At 42.8% G+C, this 12,673-nt stretch overlaps 1 protein-coding gene across 1 annotated transcript in view; it reads right to left on the reverse strand.

Annotated features, from left to right (window-relative positions):
* LOC115471567 (E3 ubiquitin-protein ligase MARCH6-like) overlaps positions 1 to 12,673 on the reverse strand; it is a 284,950-nt gene that overhangs the window by 213,013 nt on the left and 59,264 nt on the right. Inside the window, exon 7 of the mRNA XM_030205205.1 lies at positions 3,317 to 3,509. Within this exon, the coding sequence (XP_030061065.1) occupies positions 3,317 to 3,509 (193 nt within the window). The remainder of the gene's footprint in view (positions 1 to 3,316; positions 3,510 to 12,673) is intronic.

The raw sequence follows: 12,673 nt of genomic DNA on the forward strand, positions 1-12,673 counted from the left end.
GCCAGGAACCACCTCCCGGCAGATTTTTCTGGAGCTCGAACAAGCTGCAGCCACCCTGCTAGGGGACATAGAGAATACTGAAGAGGCAGTGGAGCTAGCTGGCCAAGAGGGCACTGTGAAAGTTTGAGTGCTCTCTATCTCCCCTGCTGGTTGATGGACATAACCCATACGTAATGGCTTCATCTGCTTGATGACAAGGAAGCATCATTTTGCACTTACTAACATTAAATGTAATCTGCCATTTGGATGCACAGTCTCCCAGTCTCATAAGGTTGTCTTGCAATTTTTCACAATCCTCTTGCGACTTAACAACTTTGAATAACTTTGTGCCATCAGCAAATTTACTTACCTCATTAGTTATTCCCATCTCTAGATCATTTATAAATATATTAAAAAGCAGCGGTCACAGCAGACACCCCTGAAGAACCCCACTAGCTACCATTCTCCATTGAGGCTATTGACCATTTAAACCTACTCTCTTTTAACCAGTTTTTAATCCACAATAGGACATTACCCCCTATCCCACGACTTTCTAATTTCCTCAGAAGTCTTTCAGAAGGTACTTTGTCAAATGCCTTTTGAAAATGCAGATACACAATATCTACCTGTTCACTGTTACCCACGTTTATTCACCCCTTCAAAGAAATGTAGTAGATTAGTGAAGCAACATTTCCCTTGACTAAATCCACATTGGCTTTGTCTCATTTAGCCATGCTTATGTATATGCTCTGTAATTTTGTTCTTTACAATAGTCTCTATCATTTTGCACAGCGCCGACATCAGGCTCACAGTTCTATAATTTCCCAGATCACCTTTGGAATCCATGTTAAAAGCTGTTATTATATAAGAAAATAACAAATATTCTGGGTCAGACCAAAGGTCCATCTAACCTATCCTGCTTCCAATAATGGTCAATCCAGGTCATAAATACCTGGCAGAAACCCGAATAGCAGCAACATTCCATGCTACCAATCCCAGGCAAGCAGCGGCTTCCCCCAGGTCAATCTGAATGACAGACTATGAACTTTTCCTCCAGGAATTTGTCAAAATCTTTTTTAAATCCAGATACACTGTTACCACATCCTTCGTCAACAAGTTCCATGATTGATTTTAAAGATAAATTATATATTACTAACTAGAGACCAATCAAAGTTCAGTTTTGGTTATGGTGCCAAAACTGTCCCAAAATTCTTTTTCTGCCCAGTTTCGGTAAAAAACTAAAAATTTGTGCTTTGACCTGTTTGTCTCCCTCCCTCCCCTCCGAACAGGAGTTTCCCCCCCCCCCCCCCCCCCCCCCAACTCCTGTAGGTGCTCCCCTTGGGTCTACCTTACAATCCCCGACAGTCTAGGGGTGTAGTTTGGAAAAGAGTGATAAGCAGCCATTCCTGTCCATGCTGGCTCTGGTCTCATAATGGCTGCCATGACCTCTAGTGGCAATCTCACAAGGCTGCCACAATAGGTCACTGCAGCTATTCTGAGAGTAGACCCGACAAGGACAAGAGCGACTGGGGCTCATTCCTGCCCTGACTACACCACTAGACCACAAGAGATTGTAAGGTAGTCTGGGGGGGAGGGGTGAGGGGGAGCTAATCTTTGCAGTCTTTTTTTTTCTGTAATGTGATTTCAAGTAATGCAGTTATGATCTTGTACACTAGTTTACAAGGTAAATAGAGTGCTCCAAATAAATGCTTGTGATACCAAAATTTAGCAGGAATTTAAGTCTGTAAATTTGGGAAGACATGCTCCTTAGCAATTAGTCTATCTGTGGAGATATGACATCAGCTGTCACTCCAAATGTGACACAAAGTCAGCCACTGTAAAAGAACTGTGGCTTTTAGTTTCAGGTTTCATAGCTGAGGTCCATGTGTGTGGAGGTTATTTTGCTTTGAGGTAAAATATGGTCCTTCATTATTTAAATTATATATATTCTGGCTTGGATATGATTTGGGTGATTCTAAAGGATTTCCAGGTTCTGCTGGGTATGATGAAGATGCAGCATTTTAAACAAAATTATGGCATGCATAAACTAGATTCTATGAGAAAAGAACCTACAATGATTATCTTGAAGTACATGTACTGGTCAGCTTATAGTGTAGTAGGGAAATGATATTACAATGAACTCAAGTTTATATATTAGAAAATCATTTGAGAAGTGTATTACTCTTGATTGTAATTTTTCAGAGCATACAGTCCTCACACATTCAGTAACAGTGTGCTTTTTTATTCTGGATTGTGCATCAGGCTGATAAATGTCTGCACTGTAGACTGTGTCTGGACTCCTTTACTCTATTTTAGTTAAGAATCTATATCATGCTTATCCTTTAATTAATACACAAATGGGAAACATCTCAATGCTACTTTACTTGTGCACTGTTTATGTAAGTAAAAAAAAAAAAAAATCATGTTTACTAGATTTTTGAAAAAACCTTCTCACTAAGGTTCTGACTCAGAAAACATTTAACTACATCTGCATTGATTTGGGAAACTAAATGGACCAGACTTATTGAGAAGTCCTTGTTAAAATTGCTCTCCCAGTTGTCAGTCTGTGCTTGCAGTTCCTGGGACTGGGAGGGTAATAAACTCCTGTAGGTTTAGCAGTGGGCTGCCAACTACAAGCGCTGACAATCTCCAGTGAGCCTCATTGGTTCATATTCACACAACTGAACTTTAGTTTTTGGTTTCGGTTGAAACCAGGTAAGTGTCAACTGCAGTTTCGGTTTCAGCCGAAAGTGGTTAGACAGTTTCTGCTTCGCCAATACAAAAGGAAAAAAAAAAACAGTTTTGGTCGGCCTCTGTTACTAACAATAGCTCTGCAAGTTCATTTTCAATTCTATCAGTACTCTGCGATGTATACTATCCAGTCCAGGTGATTAGCTACTCTTCAATTTGTCAAATTGCCCCATTACATCTTCCAGGTTTACAGAGTTCTGTTTCAGTTTCTCCGACTCATCAACATTGAATTTCACTTCAATCTGTAAGACTTCAATCTCATACCTTCATCTTATTTCAACTATACAAACAAAAAGTGAATTGCCGCCGATATATTTTACAAAAAATTCACTTAGGTGTTCAAAGTTTTCTTACAATAAAAATTTTTCCTCTCTCGAACTACAACTTGAAACAGGCATTCTTCAATTTAGGAGGCTCAAGTGTTTGATATTGCTTTTGGGAGAACTGCAGATTTATTGTATATATGTTGGTCCTATCATTTTTTATTATGATTTCAAATGTTGCTTTTTCACCTGCCAAGAAGATTTTGATTTGCAGATTATAAATTTTAAACAAAAGTCAAACTGAAGGGTGATAAAGTTATTACCTTGAGCACCATTATTTGCATCTGCTGCATCCTCAACCACTGCATCCTCCTCATCTTCATTGTCTTCCTCCTCCTCATCAGCTGGCTCTTCTGCCACCTCTGCGTTTTCACCCACAACTGCATTTTCTGCAGGTCGGTTGGCAGGTTGCTCAACAGCAACATTTTCAGCTACACCATGTACCACACCCTGAGCCTACAAGGATGAGTTTCAGAATAATCACAGCTGATAAAAATAGAAGAACATCCTAACAGTAAAAATCAATTTGCATTTTCCCTTACAGATCCATAGAAATTTCTTTTTTTGGAGAAGGAAATGGTAGAGAATAGGGGGAAGACAAATCTGGTAGGCACATATACTTTTCAAGGAATGCACAGTACTCAACGCTGGAAATTTCCTTTTAAATTTCTTCTTACTGCACACTGCTTGACACGGATGCTGTTTGAAGAAAGATGTTTCAAATAACACAGGTATTGGAACAGGGGGAGTCACAGGTTAATGGCATCCCCAAAAATTTCTTACTGCTGTCATTGCTTCACCTCTTTCACCCAGCATCAATCAGCAGACAGAAGTTATAAAACATACAACTTTGATCACTTGCTGATTAACAGGTGGACTGTCTGCTCGCTCTGCTGCCACTGAATTTAATGCTGCTGCTGGAGCCCTGACAGCACTGAATCACCACCTACCAAGACTCCCCCTCCCCCCATCCAGGTTCCAATGCAGCATGCAGCCAACAGATCAGTGAAGACCTGGAGGAGCAGGAGGGGCTAGAAAAGCCAGGATAGAACACTGCAGGAGGCGGGAAAGGCTGGAGAAGGCAGAAGAGTGTGTGTTGGTGGTGCCAAGGCCTGGAAGCTGGAGAAGACAAGAGAATATGGTGGTAGGGTGGGGAGGTCTACAGGCAGCAGAGAGAACAGTTGGGTGGGGGGGGGGTTATAGGCTGGAGATGTGTTATCATGGGAACTTCTCTCTTTAGTTTTTTAATTGATACACAATACAAATAGATTTTCATTTTTGAGTGAATTTAACCTCTGTTGAATGTGTGTTCTTCATTTTGCACATGTAGTAGGTCAGTGCGGAAAGGTATGAGGCTCCTGTTTTGGTGTTCTAGATACAGCCTGGTGTTTGGCATTATGTGTTAAAGGGCTTGACAAACCTCAGGTGCTCAGGATTTCTTGCCCTCAAGTAGTGTTTTGGTTGCATTGCTTCAGAAAATAGCATGCTTCCTACTTCTCTGTGATTCAGTTTTCTATAAATTTGAGCCATGCAGTGCACAAAGTTTGTGGTCATCTCATGGTTTCAAGTCTTATAGAGAGCCAAGCTGCAGTAGCAAAGCCGAAAACATGCCATTTCTTCTGCAGGTGAAGTCAGCCAGGTGATGGGTGGCAGGCTCAGAGAAAAAAAAACTGGGTGAAGGGTGGGGGTAGGGAAAGGTGATCACCAATGCTATGGTGGTATGTGAAACAAAAGAGGCAATTCACCTATCAAGTGGGTGATGTCATACAGCTAATACCATGTTTCTGGATGGGAGATTGCTGCTTTCTGGAAGCGATGTGCGGTGGTACCTTAAGGGCCAATTTGCTAAACTTTAATTGTCTACGGGCATAAGTAAATCAGTTTCTAAAAGACCTGTGCAAATCTCAAAAAAGGACATCTCCCCACCCCCCCTCAAACTGAACTTCAACACTGGTGGGATGGAGGAGAAAGAAAAGTTTAAGCCACCAATTCTAAGATTTTGGGGCTGGTTCCTAGATTCAGTGAAGGTTTGTCGAGGCCTGAAACAGCACATATGAAGAGGCCTGACTAGAAGAATGAACATTAAAATTGGTGGTATTACCTTGGGCTTGGGGCAGATCTGGGAACAGGGTTGGGGATGGAACTTGGGCACCTACAAACAAAAAGGTATTCTAATGTCCCTGAATAAGATCTTTTGACAAATATAATTCTGAGGCATGCTGTACCCCTAATTTTACAGCTTTTTAAAACACATTGAAAACTAATACAACTGCTCTCCATTAGGCCAACTCTTAATGATTTAAACAGAAAAAAAAAATTAGTTACTTATTAAAATACAAACAAAACTCCCAACTTTAACTGATGCAGCACCTAGATTAAATGAGCCTTTTCAGTGGAAAGAAGGATATGATGGCCATAAGAACATTCGCTCCTCAGATAACACCGAAAGTGGACGGCTTACAAATAGAATATTGTACATTTCTAGGCCATCACACCTACTTTGCTAGCAGTGTATGAACTCAGAATAGGAGAGAGAGTTCCTCTATAGACTTAATGAAACCTTAATTATCACTATTCCATCACCAGGTAGAATCCACAAGTAATATCTTACAGATCAACATTTTTACTAAACACAGATATTAAAACTTATGCAAAAATGTCAATCAATCAAATACAGACTAATTTACCCTTTTGATAACTCATCATGTGGGCTTTGTCCAGGGTAGGAGTAGAGTTCCTAATAAACACAATGTGATAGCAGTAGTTAGGCACTCCTTCGCCAAGATCCAGTGGCGTACCAAGGGGGGGGTGGTCTGCCCGGGTGCACGCCACTGGGGGAGTGCCGCGCGCCGGTCAACTTCGGTCGTTTCCATGCTCCCTCTGCCCCGGAACAGATTACTTCCTGTTCCGGGGCAGAGGGAGCATGGAAATAAACGAAGCTGACCGGCACGCGCAGCACCCCCCCCCCCCCCCCCCCCCCCCGTGGCGTGCACCCGGGGGAGGGGGTGCATCGGAAATCCACCCCGGGTGTCAGCCCCCCTAGGAATGCCACTGCCAAGATCTGCAGGTCAGGTCTACAGGGACTGCAATTTATATGTAGAAGTCTTGTGAATTTTTGTGGCTTCTTTCTATCCTGGATGAAGTTTCAGCAGAGACTACCAAATAAAGGTAAAATTCCTTATTTGGGAGAGAGACCCCCACCCAATACATTCCAGGATGTATCACGTAGAGTCAGGTACTGATATTTTTCAAGACGGTGGTACTACAGGCAAGAGTGGGCATCACTCCTGCTCTTAAGATATAAATCAAGGGCAGGGGTGTCAGTGATATTAGTTTTCTGTCCTGATTTGAGGTGGAGCCAACCCTTATTTATGTCGCCTGGTGGTAATTTTGTCCTGTTGTGCTGACACTCTGCTCCCTTCAAACTTCTCTGCATCAGAGCAGAATAGCTAATATCGTGATTTAAATGTGCTAGCTAACATGCCAGACCCATTCCTGCATCATAGACCCACATACACCTCCTGGTAAAAGTGTGCTGCTACTCATGATAGCTTTTCTGCATTGGCCAGTCATACAGCATATTCTTGGAGAGAAGAGAGAAAGCAAAGTTACTCACCTGCAGTAAATGTTCTCCAAGGACAATAGGACACAAGTTCTCACAAGCAGGACGACACTGCCCAGCATTCCTTCAGTTTCTGGAAGCCTCTGGCAGGCCCAACCACGCATGTGCCATCACACCCAACTCATGTAAGACCCTCAACTGCATTAAAAAGCATAAAGAATACAACTCCCAGGGGAGACAGAAGGGTATGTGAGAACTTATGTTTGCACAGAGAGCACCTGCTACAGGTGAGTAACTTTGCCTTCTTGAAGAAAAGCAGGACTATAGTTCTTATATGCGGGAATCCCTAGTTACCACTCACCAAAAACAACCACCAATGGTCAATAAGGGCTTGTAACAAGAAGGCCAATGAAAACCAATAAATAACAAAAAAAAATAGTCCTGTTGTGAAGGTGCAGCCTGGAACAGAAAAGAATAGCCCTAGGGGATGGAGTTGCATAGCAACATAGCAAATGATGGCTGATAAAAACCTAGTCAATACCCTGAACAGTCAATCCAATCTGCCCAACAATCACACTTAATATCAAGTCATGATTAAACCAATGAATGAATGTGATATAAAATACTTGATCGTTGTCTTTCTTTGGCATTACTGGGACACAGACCGTTGAAGTCAACCTGATCTTGTCCTTAGTTTCCAACTACTGATGTTGCCATCAAAGCCCACTTCAGTCTAACCAAATCCATCTTGTCAACTGCAGGATACAGACTGTAGAAGTCTACCCAGGACTGTCCTCAAGTTCCAAATTACTGGAGTTTGTTGAAGCCAGCCCATCCTAAACCCGTTTGCCAATATACGGGACCCAGCACCAGCCTTAGTTCTTCACAGCCAGAGTCAACTAAAGCGCCACTCAACATGCACACACACATGCAACCATTTAAAGTTTTGGGTTTTTTTTTTTATACCATTCATTTTCTAATTACAGATTCCAATTGAGGGTCTCTGTGTTCATCCTACACCTTTTTGAATTCCATTCCAGTTTTTCTCTCCATCACCTTCCTCAGGAGGGTATTCTAGGCAATCACCCTCCCCATAAGGACCCGCCAGAAACTCTCTGAGCTCCCTCAGTATCCTGGGATGGATCCAGTCTGGTCCCATGGCAATGTCCACCTTCAAATTTTCAAGTTGTTCATAAACACCCTCTTCCGAGAATGGTGCAATATCCACCCATGTTCATATGTACCTTTGCCAGCCAATTGTGGTCATTCCCATAGATTTTCTTCTGTGAACACAGAAGTATTTGCATAGCACATTTGCTTTTTCCTCATCATTCTCTATATAGAGGTTCACAGTATCTTTCAGTTTCACAATTCCTTTTTTAGCCTTACTCCTTTCACTAATATATGTGAAAAAATTCTCGTCTCTCCTCCTTACATTCCTAGGCATTTATTTTTCCACTCTCACCAGACGTATCTCTCTCTTGGCTTCTTTCAGTTTCATCCGGTATTCCTCTGTGTTCCTCTTCTTGAGTTTTTCTGTATTTCATGAATGCCAACTCTTTAGTCTTTATTTCCTCAGTCACTTGTTTGGAGAACCATATAGGTTTCCTTTTTCTCTTGCTTTTATTTACTCTCCTCATATAAAGGTAAGCAGCCTTATTTATAGCTCCTTTCAGCCTGTCTTTCCACTTCTTGTATGTCCTCCCAACCCATCAGCTCTTTCTTCATGTACTCCCACATTTTATGAAAGTCAGCATGTTTGAAATCCAGGACTTTGAGTAGCTTCCCTCCACTTTAGCTGTTGTATCAAACCAAACCACTTGATGATCGCTACTGCCCAGGTGGACACCCACTTGGATATTCGACACTTCCCCCATTTGTGAGCAACAGATCCAGCATTGCTCCTTCCTTCATAGGTTCCATCACCATTTGATTGAGCAGAGTACTTTGAAAGGCATCCATAATCTCTTTACTACTTTGATTCCACAGGTGGAATTTTCCAAATCTCATCCAGCAGGTTGAAATCTAGACTCCAAACAATTTTTACAGAACTGACTGACCAAACTGGCTGTCGTGTCGGGTATTCTGTTCAAGGTAGTAGCGAGATGTGAATGTGTGGATAGAAGACTATGTTGCAGCTTTGCAAATCCCTTCAATGGAGACCAACCTCAAGTGGGCTACTGATGAAGCCTTGGCCCTGACATCGTGGGTATGACATGACCTCAACAGTCAGCCCAGCCTGGGCATAAGTAAAAAAGATGCAGTATGATAGCCAACTGGCTAAAGTGTGTTTACCGATGGCTGCCCTCATCCTATTTGGATCAAAAGAAATAAAAAGCTGGGTGGACCGTCTATGACCTTTAGTCCATGCCACATAGAAGGCTAAGGATTACTTGCTGTCCAAGATGTGCAATGCACTTTTACCAGGATGGGCATGAGGGTTTGGGAAAAATGTTTGCAGGACAACTGGTTAAGATGGAACTCAAGACACAGAAGCATGCATGTAAATAACTACTCTGTTATAATGAAACTTTGTGTAAGGTGGATCAGCTAGTAGGGCCTGCAGCTCACCGATTCTGCAAGGTGAAGTAACCACCACCAAAAAGAAGACCTTCCCTATCAGGTATTTTAAATGACAGGAATCAAGTGCTCAAAAGGAGCTTTCATCTACTGTGAAGATGATATTGAGGTCCCATGACACTGTTGCAGGTTTTATAGGGTCTCTAACAAATGCAAACTTCACATAAAACAAGCAACTACAGGTTCTACAAAGATGGGCTTAACTTCTACACAATAATGGCAAGGGCTAACTGCACTGAGGTGAAACCTTATGGTTTTCAACCCTGACTCAGAGGTATAGAAGGTACAACACCCTGCTGGCCGACATATCTAACGTGGTATTTTTAAAACAGAGCGCTGTGTACTACTCGGACGCAAATAAAGCTGGTAAACTACTTGCCACTTACTTGAAGGGCAGAAGGACAAGTCAGAGAATTGCAATGGTTAATTCTCCTGCAGGGCTCCCACTAACCTCCTCTTCTCAAATTCTGAAGGCTTTTGAAACCTTCTACAAGGCCCTTTACGCTTCAGATTCAGATTTTACTTCTTTGTAAATCCAGCACTAAATGTACTGGTTTGCGAAGGTGCTGGGAGGAAGACTTGCAGCAACCTATTTCTGGCAAGCTGTGGAAGTCCCTTTTCAGGTGCTCTAACTCTTCTACCACCACGCAGTCTATGTATTTCTTTCTGCATAGATCCCTCTGGACGCCGTATAAGTTGCATGTTATTAATCCGTCTAGTCCAGCTGTCTTGTTGGTCTTGCCATTCCCAAACGGGTACTCTCAGGCATCTTATATTTGAATGTGTGTGCCTTCACAAGTACTGGTCAGAAGTCTGGTCCCAGCTGGTAGCCATTTTTCCCCTTCCTGGCACCATCTCTTATCAATTTGTGATTCTTCGGGAACAGTCCTTCAGGGGTCAGTTAACTCCTAGTGAGGGGGCTCTTGTTAGTGCCATGGTCTCTTTGGCATTGAAGGTGATCTTCTCTCACTGGAAGTCCTTACATCAGGCCACTTATCAGGAATGGTGGAACTCATTGCTCCAAATGTACAAATTCGAATTACATCTGGCGAAGAAATCTTCTCGCTTCGCTTCCTATAGGGAAAAATGACTACCACTGGTGTCCTATTTTGCTTCGGTACAGAGATAAGCACTGAGGTTGATGTATTTTGTGGCCTATGCATGCTCCATGTCTGGATTTGTATCCTCCAGCATCCCCCCCCCTTTTTGTTTTCCTCCACCTCCTCTTTATTCCCCCTTTTTCTTAATGTGATTCTAGTTGTGGATAGTTGTTTCTTAAATGTGAGCTCCAGTTTTGCCATGTTTGTAACTGTTGCTTGTTGAACTGTGGTGAGCTCTTGCTTCTATTGTATTATGTTGAAATCCAATAAAAGATATTAAACTAGAAGGTACTCAAGCAGTTTTTGTGTAGGGCAAGTGAAAGGACCTAGGACTTTGCCCTCATGCCACACTGCAAACCTCTTAGTGGAATCTTACTTGGAAGCCAGCTGGATCTTGGCGAGAACCTCAGGCAATTGAAGGGATGCAAATTCCACATTCTCAACATCCAAGTTGTGAAGGCGAAGGACTGGGATGCAGGAGACACCCCTCATTTTTGTGATAAGGGTCGGAAAACACTCCAATCTCCAAGGCTCTTTGGAGGACACCACCACAAGAAGAGGGAACCAAGTCTGTCATGGTCAATAAGGTGTGATGGGGATTATGGTTCCCTAGTCCTGCTTGAGTTTCAATAGTCTCTTCCCTATCAGTGAGTTTGGAGAATATACAGAAGGCCCTCTCAATGAAGGCAGCAAGCATTCAATGCTCATCTGCAGATCTCAGCAATGTGATCTGAATCTGGAGCGTAACTGAGGGACTTTAACAAAGAGATCCACCAAGGGGGTAAGGGGATGCCCCATTCTCAGATGATCTTGTGGGCTATGGCCCTCCTGAGACACCACTCACAAGGTTGCATCATCCTGCTCGGTCTGTCCGGTAGACTCTTGTTTTTTTCCTCCAGATATGTGGCTCTGAGTTGAGCACCATGGTTCATTGTCACATCCCAACTGCCTCCTGAAACAAGCGGTATGATCCTGCATGCCCTGCTTTGTGAAATAGTACATGAAAACTTGTCTGTTTAGTTCAGTACATGAGAACTTGATTGTTTAGATTAGAACAATGTGGCTTGACAGCCAATCTCTGAAAGCCTTTAGAGCATTCCATATTGCCCAAACTTTTAGGAGATTGATGTAAACCTGAGTCCCCTGAGTGGACCAGTGATCCTGGGTGTGAAGCCCATCTACATGAGCATCCCACCCAAGGTTGGATGCATTTGTGTTCAGAACTTGTTGGGGAGAAGGAATGAAAAGTCCTCGAGTTGAATTGGTTCAAATTGTCCAGCAGAGGAGGGCTGATCTCAGCTCTGAGGTGGCATCCTTTAGGTTCCCCGTGGACTGACACCATTGGGAAGCTAAATTCCACTGGGCATCTTGCACATTAAGGTGTGACATGCACTGTGGCCTAATAACCTCAACATCTGCCAAGCTAAGACCTGTTGGATACTGCGACCTGATGAGAAATGCAAATGCATGCATCTGCTCTCACTTGAGGAAGGTAGACTTGATTCTGAACCATGTCTAACAGGGCTCCAATGTACTCCCAGTTGTTGTACTGGAAACAGGTAGAGCTACTAGGGTTCATAATCAACTACTCAAAAGTCCCAGGACCCCAATAGTTCTCCACACTGATTCTTTAATACCTCTTTGATGTGCTCTTTACCAGCCAATTGTCCAGATAGGGAAACACGTGCACTCCCAGTCTAGTAGCAATGCTGTGACCACTGAAGGACACTTTGTAAACACCCTGGGAATGGACACAAGGCCAAATGACAGAACACAGCAATGGTGTTTCCATACTCAAAATCTGAGATACCTCCTGTGATTGGGACATATCTGGATGTGAATATAAACATCCTTTAAGTCCAGAGAGCACAGCCAAATTTTTTCCTGAATCACAGGAAGAATGGTGCACATGAACATCATGAGCTTTGCTTTCACCAGACATTTGTCAGGACTCTTAGGTCTAGGATAGGACAAAATCCTCCTACCTTTTTGGGCATGAGGAAGTACTTAGAATAGACTCCTTTCCCTTCTTCCCCTGGTAGAATGGGTTCAACTGCATGGGCCTAGGGAAGAGTTCTTCTGCGAGCACTTCCTGATACTGAGAGCTGAATTTTGAAGCTCTTGGTGAGGAAGTTCTCATCAATGAAGTGAGTAATCCTTTCCCCTCCAGATTATTTCAATTACCCTGCAATCTGATGTTATAAGGGGGCACACACCTTTCTTGGAAAAAAACTTAGCCTCTGACACGGTTCTGCACAGGTGACTGATAAATAGTGTGCCCTTGTTATGGGACCTAGAGTAACTGATTGGGTTAAAAATTGGTTGAATGGAAACAGACAGAGGGTAGTGGTAAATGGAGCTTGCTCTGAAGAAAGGGA

This window comes from Microcaecilia unicolor, chromosome 1, assembly GCF_901765095.1.
Source record: "Microcaecilia unicolor chromosome 1, aMicUni1.1, whole genome shotgun sequence".
In the NCBI taxonomy this organism is placed as follows: Eukaryota; Metazoa; Chordata; class Amphibia; order Gymnophiona; family Siphonopidae; genus Microcaecilia; species Microcaecilia unicolor.